Source organism: Artemia sp. Qi Xiang Cuo, chromosome 14, assembly GCF_049724085.1.
Source record: "Artemia sp. Qi Xiang Cuo chromosome 14, ASM4972408v1, whole genome shotgun sequence".
Taxonomy (NCBI): Eukaryota; Metazoa; Arthropoda; class Branchiopoda; order Anostraca; family Artemiidae; genus Artemia; species Artemia sp. Qi Xiang Cuo.
In genome coordinates, this window is record NC_142807.1 from 48,997,552 (window position 1) to 49,018,402 (window position 20,851).

A 20,851-nucleotide genomic window follows, 5' to 3' on the forward strand; every position below is an offset into this window, starting at 1 on the left:
CCTTGTCAGCTTTAAATAAGAATTCCACAAAATATAAACTTTCATGTGTCTAAAAGCAAAATTGACCATAGTTCAGTTCAGAATCGTCATGTGGATTAATTTTTATTTTGCCCATTAAATTCATCCATTTATTATATCATCGCACTTGCGGATAAAACCAAAATTACGCACAGCTACAACGCCAATTGTGTATTCTGTTCGTAATTTGTAGTTGGACACTGTTCAAGTTCCAAACGTGAAATTTACTATTGACCAATAAAAATAAAGATTTGTAACAAATTTTTGAAATTAGAAACATGGAATCTTGGAACAGTAGTTTCCCTATCTGTAAAATAATTCTCATAAAAGATTCAAAGATTTAAAATTCGTAGGCAATAGCGGGAAATAAATTGATAGTGATACAAGCCTTTCAAATCAGTTTCTTGCCATTTGAGCTTTCTGCTTCTGCAGTACAAGTGAAAACACAATCAAGAAAAAATAAACATGATTCATAAGCCCGGGCTTTTTTATCATTAGGTATGACTATGGTGCGGCTCGAGCATTCGTCTCACTCTTCCTCACCATCATCACTGTCTATATAAATTTCATTATTCATTCATGCAAAAAGAAACAGACCCATCTTTACGAAAGAATAACTTTTTCATCATTATTGACGAAATGTCTGCGACAACACTAAGAATTTCCTAATTATTAATGACGAAATGGGGGATCCATTAAAGGCACTGATCTTTTCTGGGGTCAATTAGCTAAATTATAAATTTATTTCCTTAAAAAAAACTCACCTCAAACTTTAAAGCAGTGGTTCCCAACCGATTTAGGGCCTTACCGCACCCAAGTATTTGTGAAATCTCGATGGCCCCCTCAGGATGTTTAAATTTTGTTATTCAAAATTTTACGTGAATTCACCCAAGGAAACCTAAAACGCCATTAGCTAGATAGCTTTTTCAGGATCGTCCTCTAGGCATATTTTTTTTTCTAATGAAAAATATTGTCTGTGCACAACACCTTTTATACAATGTAGCCTATTACGTCATTGCATTATGTATCTTTTTATGTATCTTTTTTTTTTTAGAAGCGTTTTAAAATATTCCTGCTGAAAGTTTCTCATTCTAAAATTTCATCTTTTTCCTTTAAAGCCATACCCAATTTGGAGCGTAGGCCCCACCGGTGGGGCATGGCAATATTTTTGCGGGTCACGGACAGGACGTGCAGCCTTTGGCTGACAATACTTTGAAGCCTTAATTTTGAAGAAAAAAAAAACATTTTTCACGTGAATGACGCCACATTCATATGCATTTAAAGAACAAAAAAGATACATAATAAAAGATAAAACAACTGAAAATTTTCAAATAACTCATTTTTTGGCTGTTTTGATAAACTGACTGTTATTCTGAATTGTAATTACTAGTTGAGAATAATAATTTACTTATACTTTCATAAGAAGACAGGTTAAAATTGTCAGAGACGGATCTTAGACGTATACTATTCATACTAAGATCATCTTCAGGGCCAGATTAAAAGCTTTGACGCAGACCCAAGCGTTTTTGCCACTCAGTTTTTGCGAGATCTTCAGAGAAGCCCCCGAAAATCGGAGCATGAAGAGAACGTAACTGACGATCCAAAAGTAATGCAAGTGACAGGTGATACCTAGCTCTTAGCTGCCATTCTTTGGAGAAATCTGCCCGGTTATAAGTGGCCACAGAATTCCTGCGTTGTTTTAAAATCACTTTTCTTTGAATAGGCAGAATGCACCTGGTACTTTGACGATAAATCACATCAGTCCAGTTTTTGTTAAGAAAAAAAAACTCAGTGATAACTTATTGCGCCTCCTAGCATTGTGCGCCCCTAGGCCCGGGCCTATTGGAAAATCCAGGCCTGATCATCTTGAACACTCCATCTAATGGTTTTTTTTTTTTTACTATACTAGAAACAAAAAACAAGTAAGTCCCCTAGCAAAAATAGGTAATAAAAAAAAATAAAAAAAAAAAATATTTTTTCCAACAATCCTCAAACTTGAAACTATTAGTAAATGGTGATAAAGATCTTTTTTCCGGCTTCAAGTCTCCATCAAGTATGGTAATCAATGGTATCTGTATGATAGCAGCAATAAAAAGAATGTGAAAGAAAATAACACGACCAAAAACACCTATTTTAACAATTGTAGAACTGACAATTAATTGACGTTGAAAATTTACAATACCAATACGTCGACGTCAATACGCCTGAAGTCGGTAAAAATCGACTAAAATATCCACTTTTAGTTTGGCATGACTGATATGAACTGATCACTTAATAAAAACCGGAAAAAAGGAATTGCAGGTCTTGGGAATGACGATATTTATCAGGAATGAGGTTGTTTTAATAGACCCATGTGACAGGTACCCATTGGTGTTGGTTACTAAGCGCTTCAAGAGCCTCCAAAATATGGTTGAACGTTATATCTGGGTCTTCATTCACTATTACCATATCAAAATACTTTTCGAATGAACGCTGCATACGTGCAGACTCCTCAAGTGCATGCTTGAAATCCTCCTCCTAAAAAAAGAAAATACGCTAAAAATTTTAATGCAAGGCAGCATTTGTACACAATTGTTTTTCAGCCTCGCATCTAATCTAAAATATCTTAAGAGATATAGCTGATTTCCCCCAGAATCTGTTATGGGTCATTTTCTCACTAGCACAGGCTTGCTGGTCTTAGAACTGAATAGCATCCTCACTGTATCGACTGTAAAACTGTCGGGCTTTTTTTTATAGCAAAATACCCGTAGTTTTACTTATTCCTCAACTTAATACAATGGACCAGACAACTGCAGTGGTAGATCCAAGAATGAAGGCCTCAGAACATGCTTAGAACTGAAACTTTGGAGACAAAATAGTTTTTGCATTGTCTTGCGGCTAACCCAGACCTCCCTTGCCAAAAACTGATCTTTATCATATAGCATAAGATGCTATGTGTTTTTTTTCCTTTAATTTAAAAGTCGCGTATGACAATTTAAATTAAATCAAGATCGCAAAGCTTCATTATTGTACCATTAGAAGGATAGAGAAAGGTACGTAAAAGCCAAAAAAAAGAAAAAAGAAAAAGGACTGGCGATAAAGCCAATGCACCAATGACATAACATGTATCAAGAGTCTGGCAAAGGAGGAAAGACACTTTACTGGCCTTTCAAAAATTAATGTTGCCAATGTAATTTCATCCTTCTCTAGCTATTCAGGAATTTTAGACTATTACAGAAACATACTATGCATAACCCTTGATTTCTTATAACTCGAAGACTATCTTCGTCAACCCCTTGTCACTTAATTATAGCCCCCCTTCCCAATCCCACTATTTTTTAGCCCTGGCTACGCTTCTGGCAAATAGGATAGGGAGTTTGAGTATAAGAAGATCTTTCCAGGGTAAGGATCAAGGCCGTATCCAGGGAAGGGGTTGACCCCCCCCCGCCCAAAGTCTTTGTCCGATTCGTACAAAACGTAACAAAAATGAATATAAACATAATTTTGATGCGTTTTTTCTTGCACCCCCCCCTCCTCCCGAAAAAAATGAATACATCCCTGGTAGGGATACAAAAAGAGTATATTTTTACGCCATAATCTTTAATGAAACGGTTTATTTTCAATCCGAGGGATGCAGAAATGAATGAACACACATTAATAAACTAAGCCGTTAATAAAATTAGGATCAGGAACTGGATAGGTATTTACGTAATAGCTTGGAAAGGTATTTAAGCTAATCAACTGCTCGATATATTTTTCCAAATATGACCAATATTATTGGTTAAAGTAATTAAAGTAATGGGAGTGGTGTTTTACCGCAGCTTCAGCTACGAGTACATCAGGCAACATTACCCTCTAGTGATAACTTTAACTTTTTCTTTCTGGCCGTCATCTGCCTTGTTTGAATTTGGTTACAGAGCTAAAGCCAAAGGTAACTGAGAATGAGAAACTTTGAGAATTAGATCTTCGGCAATTTAACGTAAGAAAATAAAGATGATAACCTACTAGCGTCAGTGTTGGCTTAGCGTCTGGCGACTTAATTTAGAATGCGGAAAATTTCAAAGAAAACCGGAAACTTGATGTGGCTAATCAACAATGCAATAGGATTAAAGCTAAAATTTCTCTAAAAGTAATAATTAATTACTATGTTTTATTTTCAAGTATTATTTAAGTCAAAATAGGTTCAAAGTACCCATTTTGATGCGCATCAGATGCACAAAGTAGGCCTAGGATAACTTGGGAAAATTCTGTTAGGTTAAGTAGGCTAGTTGACTTAAAGCCGGTACACCATCTGGGGATAGAATTCCCTTTCCTTGCATTTTAAAAAGCCCAAAAAGACAAATATGCAGAATTTTTGGACGGAGATCACCGAAGGCGACTTTTTTACTGCTTTTAATTAACTATGCTTAAGATGATACAGCATTTTCTGCTGCATATTTGCCGTTTTTCAGGACAAGCTCACATTAGCTTTTACCTTTGTAGCAATTAAACGTGTACTATTTTTTGGGAAACCCCGATACAACCCTTTGTAATGATACAATCGAATATCAAATTTAATTTGAGCAGAAAGCACGACGTAAATCAGTTGAAACTACGTATGGCCCCAAAGGAGGAAAACATGAGAGCATCAGCAAACTAAATGAGAAACAAGAAGTATTTGGAAAAACAGTCATGAGCAAAAATAGTAGCAAGACTCGAAAGGGGGAGGGGGGTAATACAAGGTAATCAAATTTTTACATTTATCATCGCACACATACACGTCACTATATACTGCTACTACTACTATATACTGCTACTGATAGCTGTGTGAAGCCAACACAGCTACGCACATTCCTCTCCCATCCAAATCTACTTAAATCCTCCTTTTTTACACCCTTCCAAGAAGTTCCCATTCCCCTTAAATCTTTCCATACGACATCCTCCCACCTCTTTCGGGGAGGGCCTGCTTTTCGTTTGACCCTAGACGGTTGCCCCAAAAAGACAATTTTGGGCCATTTATCATCCTTCATCCAAAGAACTTGTCCAAGCCATCTCAACCTTTCTCTTATTATAGCCTTGAAAGTGGGATACATCCACATTTTTTGTAGATAGAAAGAAAAAGCTACATACTAGGTAACAGGCAAAATATAATTAAACAGAAAATTATAAGGAATATAGGAAGTAATGCAAATTTCATAGTCTAGAAAAAAAGATGCAGTTTTAACACTAAATAAACAAACAAAAAGAGCCAAGACATGCGACAAGAGTAACGCAGCCCTTAACACGAGAGGAAGTCTATTTCTTTAGATGCCAGAATTCTTTGTGTTTAACATAAGCTTTAAAAGTTTCCTTAGGGGGGAAAAGAGGGTTTCCCGAAACTTTGAAGAGTTTTTTTTTCATGTCCACATGGAGAGAATGTAGAAAAAGTAAATACTGTATAGTTTATAATTAACTTGAAAAATAGAGAGACGTAAGCTAAAGTTATTTGGCATAAAAAAGAGAGAGAAAGAGAGTGAGAGAGGGATAGAGAGAGTGAGTGTGTGTGAGAGAGAGAAAGAGAGAGAAAAAGAAAAAGAAAGAGAACGAGAGAGAGAGAGAGAGAGAAAGAGAGTGACATAGAGAGAAGGGGAGAGAGAGATGGGGCTTACCTCATAAAGAGATGCAAGAGATTCAAGGGTTCTAGCCCTTCTTGTTGAGATTCTCATAGAGCTGGCACGCTCAAAGTTGACATCAATCCCAGCAGCTCTACTACCATAATGTGACGGGTTGTTGTCATACATATATCTGACCAACTCCATTCCTGGTGCCGCAATAAAAATAACATATGGCATAAATTCTGGTGAATTGTGAAGAGCCTTCAGAGCCTGAAATTATGACGCTTTTTGTTAATGCTCGTTTTAAGACTTTTTTTTTCAATGTGTTTCAACAAACAAAAATGGCTGATGCACAGCTACAGCTTTACCCAGGGGCGTCGTTTGGGGGTGGCAGGGGGGGGGGGGCAGTTGCCCCCCCCCCAATAATGTGAAGAAGAAAATTATTATATCCCCCAATGCCCTTTGACTATCCGGTTATGGACCCCTCTTGCCCCCTCCCCAATAGAAATGCTGGAGATTCGCCCCTAGCTTTACCTACTTAACAGGTTTTGAAGCATTAAACCTTAACTTAAAGGAAGCATCAGCTCGGTTTGGCTAAGCAACTCTCTCAGAGGACGACTCCAAGCGGAAGAGCGGCACGGAACAAAGCAGTTTTATGTTATTTCCCAAGTGTCCTCTTAGATAATGAGAGGAATAGGTATGTCTTTGTGCTTGTCTCATCACCTTAACAACCTATGCAAAAATTAGAGAAAAATCCAAAGAGAGAGGGGAGTAGATATACTTGTAGAACACAAATAAATTACTAAATTTTTTTCACAATCCATTGAATTAGTTAACTGTTGAATGTCGATGAACAGACCCCTTAAACGGTACTTGGTTGACATCACTGAATACCTGAAATTCCGTAGCTAAAATGAGCACAAACTCACATATGATGAAAGGGGAATTGATGAATTCCCCTTTTCCCCTTACACATATGATGAATTATCAGGAAGGGGAAATTGGGGTCTTTGCATCCGTATGCAGTTAGGATTCTCCATATTTTTACGATTCTCTTAACCCCTTTGATCCATTATATGGTTTGTTCTATAGATAGATAGATTTGTATTTCATACAAATATAAACAAACACATATAATTAAATAAAGCCAACAGGGAGCTAAGCTCGAAAAGAAGGTTATCAATTTTTACAATAAATTCAAATACATATTGAAATTTACAACATTAAATTCAAGTTCTATATTCATTTTTGTTGTGAATCTTGTTAAAAAAAAAACATATTTCTTTTTACTATACTCCGCTTGTGTGTGAAACGACTGTTTTTTTTTTTAATACCAGGTTCCACGGTGCTGTTATCTAACGATAACGACTAGCCCTGGCAAGTCTTTTTTTCCTTTTTGTTGTCCAAATTAATATTTATATAACATCGATGTCACCGACCAGGCCACATGCTGGCTGTCCAAAATCAAAACAAATTTCCAGCAAAATAATAGTCTTTAGCCATTGCAGTTTGAAAAGACATATAGAAAAAGAACATATCTAGCGATATGACAGACTTTACAAATCGATACAGCAAAACAAATGAAACTCAGAGAAAAAAAAAATGAAAAATAAAATAAAAAAAGGTGAAAAAACGAGGATTTTGTCAGCCAGTGGCAAAACATGGAGACGAAAATATAAGCAAATATTTCAACTAGGTAATCCAATGATTCTTACTCAGCGCTAAGCAAAAAAGAAAGAAAAGAAACAGAAAGCAATGAAAGTCGAGCTTTTCGAAGTTTACCTTCCAGCGACAGAACAGAAACTAAATAAGAACCAGGTTGGAATCAATGAAAAAGAAATCTACCATGATGATTGGGATTATTGCCCAATCATCTTGGTAGATTTCTTTTTCATTGATTCCAATTGATTCCTACTGGATTCCTACTGATTCATTGAATTCATTGATTCCTACTGGATGTCCAAAACCCATTTGCTAGCTGTTTAAAATCAACACAAATATTCGGCATATAAACAAGATTTAGCCATTACAGTTTGAAGCTACAATACGAACTGATAGTAAGTAGTGTATTTTTTACCAGGTATAGAGAAAAAAGCAGATATCTAGCGATTTGGAAGACATTACAAATCGATACAGCAAGTCCTATTACCAAAAAAGGATGTGTCGTATTTTTGCAGGGAATTAATTTAACTTTTAAATAGCCGAGCTGAACATTTGATAGCTTTTAAACAATAGTTTTAACGGAAGTAATACATTTCACACTTACAGTAGGGCTGCAATCAATAATGCACATTTTCCCGTTCCGTATAACATCCCGTATCGAATCCAGTTTGGTCCCATAAAGATGGCCGTTATATTCACCATATTCAAGAAATTCGTTATTTTGAATTTCTGTTTCCATGTCTTCTTTAGTAGTAAACCAATATCCCATTCCTTGCTCTTCAAGCTCTCTCATTGGTCGTGAGGTATCTATATAACAAAATAAAAGCATTTTCTATAAAATTTATAACCTGCTTTTCGAATATATTTAAAAAAGACCACATCGAAGGGATTTTTTTTCCTTAACGGTATTAGCCTATTATGAGCATGTCACAGACCTATTTAAAGCAGAGTTAGGCCCAGACCGGTTTGAGTATGAACTTATACGTGCTCTATTAATCTAACTTTATGTGTTGGGAAAATATATTAGACATAGATTAGATTAAAATTGTCTCGGTCGGCTTCTAGGTGGGATTAAGTAAAGTTTGTCGGAATTTGTTTCAAAACTGCTCTCAGATGAACAAAAAGAACACCGAAAACAGATCGCCACTGATTGGCAAGAGCGCTCTGAATATGAGGATTTTTTTTTTTTCAATCAATTATAAGTGGTGACGATACTTGGGTATATGGCTACGATCCAGAAACAATGGTAAAATTTTCGCAGCGGAAGACACCGGATTCACCACAACCCAAAAAAACTCGTCAAGTGAAAGTTATGTTGACTGTTTCTTTCGACTGCCAAGGTGTTGTTCATCATGAGTATGCTCTGAAAGGCCAGTCCATAAAAAAGTACTATACTGATGTTATTCGCCATTTACGAGACGCTTTACGAAGAAAAACAGCGGAGTTTAAGAGTCTGGTAGGTGGAAACTGCATCACAATAATGCACCAGCAGTTTTGCCTAAATATGATATCCTAGTTTTTGTTCCCAAAGATAAAAATGACGCTCAAGGGCAAAAGTTTTCAAGATGTAGATGAAATAAAATAAAATGCGACAGAGCAGCCACGAAGAGTTTCTAAAAATGATTTCCAGAGGTGTTTTTAAAATTGGCAGGAACGTTAGAGAGCATGTATAGACTCAGAAGGAGCACAACGTTAAGGGCTATATATATATATATATATATATATATATATATATATATATATATATATATATATATATATATATATATATATATATATATATATATATATGTGTGTGTGTGTGTGTTACCGCAAATGTCCGAAATTGGTAAATGCCGAAATTCACCGGTGAATGTCGATGTTAACCCGGTAACAAACACGCATATATATATATATATATATATATATATATATATATATATATATATATATATATATATATATATATATATATATATATATATATATATATATATATATATATATATATATATATATATATATATATATATATATATGTGTGTGTGTGTGTGTGTGTTACCGCAAATGTCCGAAATTGGTAAATGCCGACATTCACCGGTGAATGTCGATGTTAACCCGGTAACAAACACGCATATATATATATATATATATATATATATATATATATATATATATATATATATATATATATATATATATATGTTAAGATGAATGTCCGAAATCTAGTTAATGTCAACATTCACCGGTGAATGTTCGAAATTTTGTTTTCTCTGCTTCGATTCAATCATCTTTGCGAGTCAGCTTTTCAGTCTTATGCAGCCTATGATGGTAAAGTTAGATTAGGTTAGGTTAAATTTGGTTCAAACCACTTTCGACTATTAAAAAGGACACTAGCCCTTTAAATTTCCAATCAAGTGAGCCCTTTTTCAAGTTTCTACGACAAAGCTTTCAATAAAAACCTTATAAGCCCCCTGGGCATAACTTACATCCATTCTCCTGAGTGTCATCCTCAAAGATATAATTTCCGGACCTCTACTACTTAGAGCAAAATGGCTATCTCAAAATTTTGATTCGATGTGTTTGGATAAATGGTGGGCGTGGAAGGGGTGTTAGTTGCCTTCCAATCACTCTCGACTATCAAAAAGGGGACTAGCCATCTCAATTTCCAATCAAATGAGCCCTTTTTGAAGATAGCGGTAATAATAATCGTGCAAATTATTCATTTTTAATCATCTTTATATTCATTATGTAGTTTAAATCTTAATCGTAATTAAAAAGGTATCTTTTTTGTAAGCTGATTTTTTGTTTTCAATAGGGGGTGAAATAGACCATCAGGTAAGTAGAAGAAACATGGATGAAATTTACAGTTGGTAAAAACAATTTTGGCGAACAAATCCCCCTTAGTTTTGATTTTCTTTTATTTACGTTGGAGGTATTACATTTTTTTTTTTGTATTTACAGTACATCTATAAAAAAAAGAAGACAAATTCACAAAAAATTTCGTTGAGGCATCCAAACTTAATACATTCAGTGTTCTTAAATAACATATAACTGTCTGTAAAAAACAAAAAGAGAAATAAAATAAAACCAAAAAGTCTTCTCTATAACTTTGTTCATACTTCCCTATAATAATTTGATGTTTAAAAAGTCATACAGAAGACTATACCATTTTCCATGTTTAAAGGAAACATAACATTTTTAATTAGTCTTATTTTTATGTTCCTTGTCTCCCCCAGGCCATTCAGAGTGTCCTCAGGAGGTAATAGGGGAAAGCCCTACAGATTTTTAGGGTACCTACATAGGAGGCATGGACCAAGGGGGGGACCTTGTCCCTGGGGGTCTATAATAGAAACTGGGGAACCCTCACCTTTGGTCATAAATACAGGCGGAGGAAGAAGGCCCTTCAAATGTACATTCAAAAGGACCCACTGGTTTGTCCACAAGTCCCATGAGTTGCAAACCTTCTCCCAGTAATGGGTTAAATTGCATGGTGATGCAGAACACCATCGCGGGAGGATCCTCTATAGGAAGACAGCTGTGGCATGGCGTAAGATCCAGATCTATGGACTACGGTCTCTGCAAAGGGCTGCCTCGACGCTTTCGGGGTACCTGCAAGACTGGGGACCTTGCGGTCAACTCTATTCCCACTTGAGGAGTGGCGCCCCTCGAGGAAATAGGCTAGTAAACGACACAGCATTCGCACGGGATTCTGACAAATGGACAATTTTTCTAGGCTTGGTATGTTTTGATGGGCGTCTTTGGGCTGAAAAACCTCTTCCTAGCTAATTTATCTATTATGGGTTGCCTCCTAATAGTAGCCTAATATTTATAAGCATGAACATATAATGAGTCAGAGGTAGTAAGCTTGAGACTATCTGTGCAGGATTTCGACTCTTGTTGATAGAAGAGCATCGCCAAGTGCTGAAAACCATGTTGTGACCAAGATGGGCCCAGGATTGTACAAAGCCTCCATTCATGGAGGTCCCAGGGACTTCTTGTTGTCCGGTTCTAAGCCGGCTTAAGCACTTCGGTGTAGACTTGAGAAAATATGTGATCCCTGTCCTGCACTGGTATCCGGGATCATTGCTCTTCCTGAGACAAAAATAATTTCAGTGATTTAAAGAACATGGAAATTGGAACTTGGAATGTTACGACATTAAAAAATGACTATCGTATCGACATTTTGACTGATGAATTCAGACGATTCGAACTGGATTTATTAAGAATTTCAGAAAATCATATCCCAGGGGTAGGAAGCTTGAAATTACGTTATATAGAATTTGTTTCTTCAGGCAGGAAGGATTGGGTACACAGACAAGGAGTCGGGCTCATGATGAATAAGGAAGCTGCTAAGTCTTGTTTAGGCTGGGAAGGTATTAAAAATAGAATACTAATTGCTCATTATACGACTAAAAACTTCAGGGTATCAGTTATAGTAGTATACGCTCCTGTAGAACTGACTGACGGAGATACTAGTGACTCAGCTGAATTTTACTTACAGTTACAGAAACAAATAGACAGGGTCCCAGGTATAAATATGATGTTATTACTGGGAGATTTTAACGCCCTGGTCGGTAGAAATAGGGATAGATGGTATCCCAGCTTAGGTAAATTTGATCTAAGAAAAGAAAAGAGTAATGGATACAGACTTTTGCAATTTTGAAGATATAACAATCTAGTAAAAACCAATATGGTGTTCAGTCATAAAATGGCTCATAAGTTAACATGTATTCATTTGATACTGAGACTGCAAACCTTATTGATTATGTTATAATAAACCGAAGTCTGGTAGGATCAATACAAAATACTAGGGTATATAGGAATGCTGTTAGTGATGTTAAAAGCAAAGATCACCATCTAGTAGTGTCAAGGGTTGATTTAAAACTGAAACTTCGGAAGGAAAACTAGCTCCCCGGGAACGATGATGCTGGTAGACCCCAGGTAGACTCCAATGAAAATTCTTGAGAAACTTTCCAGGAACAGTTGAATGCTAAACTTGAGAGTCTAAAATTAGATAATGTTGGAATAATTTTAGAAAAATAATTTGTGAAGTTGCTGAAGGTGTATTAGGGAAGAAAGCTAGAACTGCAGCCAAGAATATTAGTGAAAATGCTTTATGTTTAATAGAAAGGAGAAAGGACTTGTACAAGAATTATCTGATTGATAGATCATATGAAAACAAAAGAAATGGAGAGAAAGTGGAGAAAGCATTAAAATATGAACTAAGGAGATGCGAAGTAGAGGCCATGGATAAAATTGCCAAGGATCTGGAAGATGCAGCAAGACGGCATAATAGTAAAATATTGTACTGGTACGTCCATAAATTGAGAGGGAGTAGTCAATCCGGACTTGGCCTAGTTAAAGATAGGACTGGGGTCGCAATTAGCGATAAGAAAAAAACTAAAGAGAGATGGGCCGAACATTTTGAGGACCTGCTTAACCAAGATAGAGTTCCAGGAAAAGATATAGAGGAAAATGAAAAAGTTTGTGATACCTTGGATGTAAAGGAAGATTTGTTTTGTGAGGAGGAAATGGCAACAGTACTAAAAGAATTGAAAAATAACAAGGCTCCAGATTCTAATAGAGTTGTAAATAATTTCCTTAGACATTGTGACTCTGAGGTTACAAATATGTTACAGTAGATTATGAATACGATTTTCGAAGAAGGGGAAGTACAAAATGATATTAGAAAAAACCCACATTAAGGGACTCTATAAGAAAGGTGATAAAAGTGAGTGTGGTACTCATCGAGGGATTAGTCTGGTTTCTGTAGATGGTAAATTACTTAGTAAGATGAAATTTTTTACACTGAGAGATGCCGCAGACAGTTTCAAGAGAATAACAGTGGGGTTTTAGAAAAGGTAGAGGATGCGTCTATCAAAGTTTCATTCTTAGGTTGATAATTGAGAAGTGCCTGAGTTTTCAAACATCTTTGTTTCACAGTTTCATACATTATAAGCTAGCGTTCGATTCTGTTGATAGAAGAGCTTTGGCAAAGGTTTTATCCTTGTATGGTAAACCAAGGAAATACATTAAAGTGATTAGTGCTGTGTATGAGAACAATAGTGCTGCGGTTAAGGAAGGAAATGACGTTAGCAGCTGAATTTGTATTAAATCAGGAGTTAAGCAGGGTTGTGTTCTTTCCCCCTTTTGTATGGATTATTTTGATGGACTTTGTTTTAAGGAGCACAGGAAAGGCAATGGGAGACCACGGAATCAAATGGGGAGGAAAAAGTGTCCTGGACTTGGATTATGCTGATGATTTAAGCATCCTAGATGAAAATGTGAGCAAAATGAATAAGGTTTTAGAGGTTTTGCGAGTTCAGGGTGCTAGAATTTGGTAGAAAATTAATCCTAAGCAGAATAATTCACAAAGGCTAGGAATAAGTGAAGATGAAAAAGTGATGTTGGGTAATGGAAAGGTTAATCAGGTGGGCAGCTTCACCTACCTTGGTAGTGTTATTAGTAAAGATGGTGGGAGCAGTGAAGATGTTAAATATAGAATAACCAAGGCTCAGGGTGTTTTTTCCCAGTTAAAAAAAAGTCTGGAAGAATAGGAAGATAAGTCTGCAAACCAAGAGTAGAATATTAGCAGCTATGGTTATGACAGGAGGTCAAATATGGCTCTAAAGAATGGGCTCTCGAAGAAGCGGTTTAAGATTTGCTAGTTGTTTTCCAGAGAAATTGCTTAAGGATTGTTTTGGGTACCTGGCTGACTGACCGTATGTCTAACAATAGGCTGTAGGAAAAAGGGGGTTCAATACCGCTCTCTAGGGCTATAATAAAAGAAAGGTTGAGGTGGCTAGGGCACGTTGTGCGGATGAAGGATGACAGAATGCCAAAGATTGTTCTTTTCGGCCAACCATCTAGGGCTAAACGGAAAGCAGGTCGTCCCCGTCTGGGGTGGGAGGACGTCATAAAGAAAGATTTAAAGGAAATGGGAACTTCATGGGCGGGTGTAAAAAGGGAGGCTTTGAATAGATTGGGGTGGAGGAGCAGCGTGCGTAGCTGTGTTGGCCTCAGGCGGCTTGGTGATGCGGTGAGCTATTAGTAGTAGTAGTAGTAGTAGTATATATATATATATATATATATATATATATATATATATATATATATATATATATATATATATATATATATATATATATACATACATATATATATACATATATATACATATATAAATATATATATATAAATATATATATATATATATATATATATATATATATATATATATATATATATATATATATATATATATATATATATATATTATATATGCACAAAGTGTAAAATCCTACAATTTTTATTTGCTAGAGAAGCTTCGACTTTGATGACGTTTCAAGTCATGTAGCTTCATGTCTTTATGGCAGTTTGCACGTGCCACTTTTATAGCCAAATCAACTACAGCATTAGCTCTAGACTTGTATTATATTCTTGCAAACTATCAAATTGAAATCTCTGGCTGAGGTGTGTCTTCGACGTAGGTAAACTCTTCATTATATATTGTAAATTTTGGTTCCTAGCATAAAGTTGATTAAAATTCTATACATCGAGGCTAATTTAAAAAGGTTTTATCTGCTTTTCAAGAAGAGATGCCAAAACATTTTTTCATTCGGTGGGAGCTCTGTCAACATCCTGGACTTGAACTCTAACTGTATCTTCCATCCTATAAGCGCGGTATTTTGAATTTAATGTTTGAGGCGTTTTTCAGTGTTTTTTTTTAAATAGCTGGCTTAGATCCCTCTAGTTTTTAATATGTCACCTTTTCCCCCAATTAGGATCCTCTGAGGGATCTTAATAACCATCATACATGCCGTTTTCATCAATTGAGACTTGAATATCAGAGAGCTCGGAGACACTTCTTTCTATGACTGGGAAATGTAGTAAATTATCCTAGATTGTTGTAGACAAGTATAAATATTATAATTTTTTTTATTAAATACACTACCCTTAAAAAAACAACACGACCGTAACATATACACAAGTTTAGCAAGCTAAAAACTATTCTAACAATTTCATTTCTTAACAGAAAAGTAAGTTACTAAAATCAATTTAGTCAAAGACACATTACTCATTCATATAGGAAGAGATAGGAGATAGAGGAAGATGGAGGAGATAGAGGAAGAAGAAGATAAAAATAGAGGAAGATGAGGAAGAGATAGGAGGAAGGGATAAAGATGACCCATTCGCATACAAAAGATTTTTGATCCCTCATATATTTATATATGTATATACATATATATACATATATAAATATATATAAATATATATAAATATATAAATATATATAAATATATATATATATATATATATATATATATATATATATATATATATATATATATATATATAATTAGGAGGAAGGGATAAAGATGACCCATTCACATACAAAAGATTTTTGATCCCTCATATATTTATATATGTATATACATATATATACATATATAAATATATATAAATATATATAATATATATATATATATATATATATATATAATTAGGAGGAAGGGATAAAGATGACCCATTCACATACAAAAGATTTTTGATCCCTCATATATTTATATATGTATATACATATATATACATATATAAATATATATATATATATATATATATATATATATATATATATATATATATATATATATATATATATATATATATATATATAATTGGGCATTATTATATAAAAAATATTACATTGACCGGGCATTATGAATAATGCTGGAAATCAAGTAGACAATTAGATAATTTGTTTTTCCATAATTCAAAATTTTCATTCAATTTATTTTATTCATATACGCAGCACCTATGTGCTTACAAATACATATGCACAAAGTGTAAAATCCTACAATTTTTATTTGCTAGAGAAGCTTCGACTTTGGTGACGTTTCGAGTCATGTAGCTTTATGTCTTTATGGCAGTTGCACGTGCCACTTTTATAGCCATATCAACTACAGCATTAGCTCTAGACTTGTATTATATTCTTGCAAACCATCAAATTAAAATCTCTGGCTGAGGTGTGTCTTCGACGTAGGTAAACTCTTCATTATATATTGTAAATTTTGGTTCCTAGCATAAAGTTGATTAAAATTCTATACATCGAGGCTAATTTAAAAAGGTTTTATCTGCTTTTCAAGAAGAGATGCCAAAACATTTTTTCATTCGGTGGGAGCTCTGTCAACATCCTGGACTTGAACTCTAACTGTATCTTCCATCCTATAATCGCGGTATTTTTAATTTAATGTTTGAGGCGTTTTTCAGTGGGTTTTTTTTTAATAGCTGGCTTAGATCCCTCTAGTTTTTAATATGTCACCTTTTCCCCCAATTAGGATCCTCTGAGGGATCTTAATAACCATCATACATGCCGTTTTCATCAATTGAGACTTGAATATCAGAGAGCTCGGAGACACTTCTTTCTATGACTGGGAAATGTAGTAAATTATCCTAGATTGTTGTAGACAAGTATAAATCTTATAAATTGTTTGATTACATACACTACCCTGAAAAAATCAAAACGACCGTAACATATACACAAGTTTAGCAAGCTAAAAACTATTCTAACAATTTCATTTCTTAACAGAAAAGTAAGTTACTAAAATCAATTTAGTCAAAGACACATTACTCATTCATAGAGGAAGAGATAGGAGATAGAGGAAGAGAGAGGAAGATGGAGGAGATAGAGGAAGAAGAAGATAAAAATAGAGGAAGATGAGGAAGATAGAGGAAGAGATAGGAGGAAGGGATAAAGATGACCCATTCACATACAAAAGATTTTTGATCCCTCATCCCTAAATTGCAGACGTTTTAGTCTACTCCCCCATACCTCAAGTAAAAGCCCAGATATCATTCGCCAAAATAAAACGGAGGATCAGCTTAAGACTGATGATTTATTCTCGCGTGTCTGATGAATCCCTATCTTCCACCTTCACCCCAATCTATTCAGAGTTTAATCCTCTGCTTACATGTAGTTTCCAAATCATCTTGCACTATCTTTCTGTTTTAAAGACCAACCTGACCAGTTCCACTTCTTACATTTTTGGATATTTTAGCTTCAAAGCACCCTTCTCACTTACATTTTCATATAATAACAAGGACATTTCTTAAAAACAAAAATTAATACTTAAAAATTCAAAAAAAATTTTACCACTGAACGCTAAATAGTCTTTTTAGAAGCCAATTCAATATAAACAAACAGCCGGGAAATTAAATTTTTGTTCGACCAGAAACGAACCTTTCTTTTAGTTTTATCCCTCTTTGTCATATAGGCTTGGTCACATAGGCTATGAACAGTTCAGATGATGTATCAAAATATGCATTAATGCTATTTACACCAGGAAAGTACTCCCAGTCTTTGAAATAATATATTGGTGATAAAACCCATAAGAACACCAAATATTTTTTAATTCACTCAAAAATTGCAGATGTAGTTTTGAAAGTTTAACCTCAACTGGCAGAGTTTAGTTTTTTTTTTGTTTTTTTTTTAAAGAAACAAGATTTTTACCAATCATGTTTCTGACATATCAAATAAACTTTGACATTTTGAAAATTAATTCGTTAATTGTTTTTTGTTTCTTATTTATTTTTTAAGAATACTTTTAGCTCACAATTTCCGCTTAGTTACAAAGCAAAAAATAAAGAGTAAAAGAAGAAGCTAAAATATCGATGGTACCCTAGGTCAGGCACGTATATAAGGAGGGAGGGGGAGGGATTTACGAGCATCCCATTTTTTATAGCAAATTTTGCCTGTTCGCTGCTTCTCGACAAAGTACCCCCCCCCCTCCGAAATAGACGTTTCGTAGTTTTCGCAGTGATACGAAAACTTTCATAAAAAAATTACTATGAACTCCCCCCCCCCAGGACTGATGAGTTCAAAATCGAATTAGGAAATGAGCTTCTGATTTTTTTTTTTTCGCAGCGTCCTTTGTTTGATACTGAGTACCAAGAAGAAACCTATGTATGTCCCAGTTTTGTCATGACTAAGTAAGGGATAAATATTTTATACAATAGACCTTGTTCATTGGATGCAGTTACAGATACATAATCCCTTATAGTTAGTAGAGGGACCAGTCAGGATTGGTACATCAAACGTTTTATGTACCTATAGCTCAAAAACTGCTAAAAATAATTTTATATACTATTTACCAAAGTGAAGCCACGATATTCAAACGCTGACTATTTTATTTATTTATTATTTTTTTGCAGATATTTTTTTCTATTTTAGACCCGGAAAGAATAGAATAAAATTCTTGCAAAACCTTAAAAACGCTATTGTCGATCTGTAAAACTACAAAAAAATAAGTCCCTTCATCTTGGCCATAATGATGAATGGTAATCAGTCTATTTTTACTAAAATAAATCTTTGCCAAGACTTTCCCGAATTTCCCAAACAAAATCTACTGTAGATTTTCTGCTTGAAAATATACAAAATCCACAACTTTACTTACAAGGCATTGTCGTTCCAAACCTGTCTGGATCGCTATTGAGCAAACGGTTTTTAATGGTTCTTTTTCCAATACCTTCTGTGCCAATGAGAACAAGGGTTTTCCTTCGAAAGGGTGGCATTCGCGTAACTTCCTCATATAGTATCAATTCAGCTTTGTCCAAGTCGGCAGCTTGTTTCAGCCTATACAGAATTTTTTTCTTCTTTTTTGAGGTCTATATAAAAACAAAGGCTAGCTTACACATTTTACGTCATGAATCAAATTAGAAAAAAAAGGAAGAAAAAGCAACACAGAAACAAAAGAGATTCAGTAAAACTATAAAAAAGAAAGCGTCATCTGGCCCTTGAGTCAAATTAAATAAAAAAAAGTTTTTTTTAACTGAAAGTAAGGAACGACGTTAAAACTTAAAACGAACAGAAATTATTCCGTATATGAAAGGGCTGTCCCCTCCTCAACGCCTGACTCTTTACGCTAAAATGTTTTATTGTTAAAACAAATAGAGTCGTGAGAAAGTCAAACTTTAGCGTAAAGAGCGAGGTGTTGAGAAGGGGACAGCCCCTTTCATCAACAAAATAATTTCTGTTTGTTTTAAGTTTTAATGTCGTTCCTTACTTTCACTTAAAAAAAACTTGTTTTTTTTTATTTAATTTTTGAATGTTTTTTACTTAATACATGTTTTGATTTTGGATCATCGTAAACAAATAATAAAAAAAAAAATTGAATATTAATTTTACTTTTATTTGGTTAAATGGCTTTCTCGAAACCTGTTTAATTTTATTTACGAACGTTTTTATTAATAATAAATATGCGTAACTTACGAATTAACTTACGTAACGAACCTCTATATTCTTATATTTTTAATACGTATATTAGAGGGTTCACCCCCTGGTCAATACCTTGCTCTTTAAGCTATAGTTCGAATTTTGTTCAAATTCTTTAAAAATGACCCCTTAATCACAAATGCCGTTAATTAGAATAAATAGCTCTTATGAAAGAACTAGATGATGTTTGGCTTAAGAGCGAGGTATTGACTAGGGGATGAACCCAATCACATACATAATGTTTTCTGTCGTATTAAGTTTTGATGTTGCTCCCTACTTTCAGTTAAAAAACTTGTTTTTTTATATATAATTTCTGATCTTTATTTAAATAATGCTGGTAAATCCGGCACCCCCTTCATAGCAATGTCCCTTCTCCCATGAAAACTTCCTTCATGGTAAGGTCCTCCCACATAACCCCCGACCCACCCACCCCCACTACCAGAAAAAATCCCCTCTGAAAACGTCTGTATACTTCCCAATAACCAATACTATATGTTAATATTGGGTAAAGTTCATAACTTTTAGCCCTTCCCCCGGGGACTTTGGGGGATTGAGTCATCCTGAAAGACATAGCTATTATATTTTCGACCATGCTGAACAAAATGGCTATCTCAAAATTTTGATCGGGTGATTTTGGGAAAAAATGAGCGTGGGAGGGGGCCTAGTTACCCTCCATTTTTTTGTCACTTAAAAAGGGCACTGGAACTTTTAATCTCCGTTCGAATGAGCCCTCCCACGATATTCAACATGCATCCGTGATCTTTCATCAGTCAAAAAATGCGAAATTCCACATTTTTGTAGATGGGAGCTTGAAACATCTGAAGTAGTGTTCTCTGTCACTCTGAATCTTATGATGTGGTTTTAGTCGAAGTTTTATAACTTTTAGGGGGTCTTTTCTTCTTTTTTCGAAAATCAGGCAAATTGTCTCAGGTACGTAACTTGTTATTGGTAAGACTAAAATTGATGAAACTTATATATTTAAAATCAGTATTAAAATCTGATTCCTTTGATGCATGTATTGGTATCAAAATGTCGTTTTCTACAGTTTCGGTTACTATTGAGCCGGGTCGCTCCTTACTTACAGTTCGTTACCACGAACTGTTTGATTCCTCGCTTTTTGAATGACCACCAAGTAAAGAAAAAACACACAGAATAAAACAACAGAGTCTTTCAAACCCCGTAAAGCTATTTTAAAAGGTATAAGAATTATTTATTTAACAGAAATCCTCGCTTGTGGTACATTATCACGATTTTGCAACACACAGCGAAATTTCCCTGACAAGAGTAAAAAGGCTAGTAAAAAGGATTCACTGAGAAAGTAACATTAGCTATCTCTGCGAAAATTTAAATTATGAAAGAAAAAATT

The 20,851-nt window shown here is 34.7% G+C and overlaps 1 protein-coding gene across 1 annotated transcript in view; it reads right to left on the reverse strand.

Moving 5' to 3' along the window:
• Nucleotides 1–1,746: 1,746 nt before the first annotated feature.
• Nucleotides 1,747–20,851, reverse strand: part of vari (MAGUK p55 subfamily member vari) — a 43,564-nt gene continuing 24,459 nt past the window's right edge. Inside the window, exons 5-8 of the mRNA XM_089099761.1 lie at nucleotides 18,668–18,878; nucleotides 7,837–8,039; nucleotides 5,625–5,840; nucleotides 1,747–2,535 (exon numbers count right to left, since the gene is read on the reverse strand). Of these exons, the coding sequence (XP_088955887.1) occupies nucleotides 2,359–2,535; nucleotides 5,625–5,840; nucleotides 7,837–8,039; nucleotides 18,668–18,878 (807 nt within the window). The 3' untranslated portion in view covers nucleotides 1,747–2,358. The remainder of the gene's footprint in view (nucleotides 2,536–5,624; nucleotides 5,841–7,836; nucleotides 8,040–18,667; nucleotides 18,879–20,851) is intronic.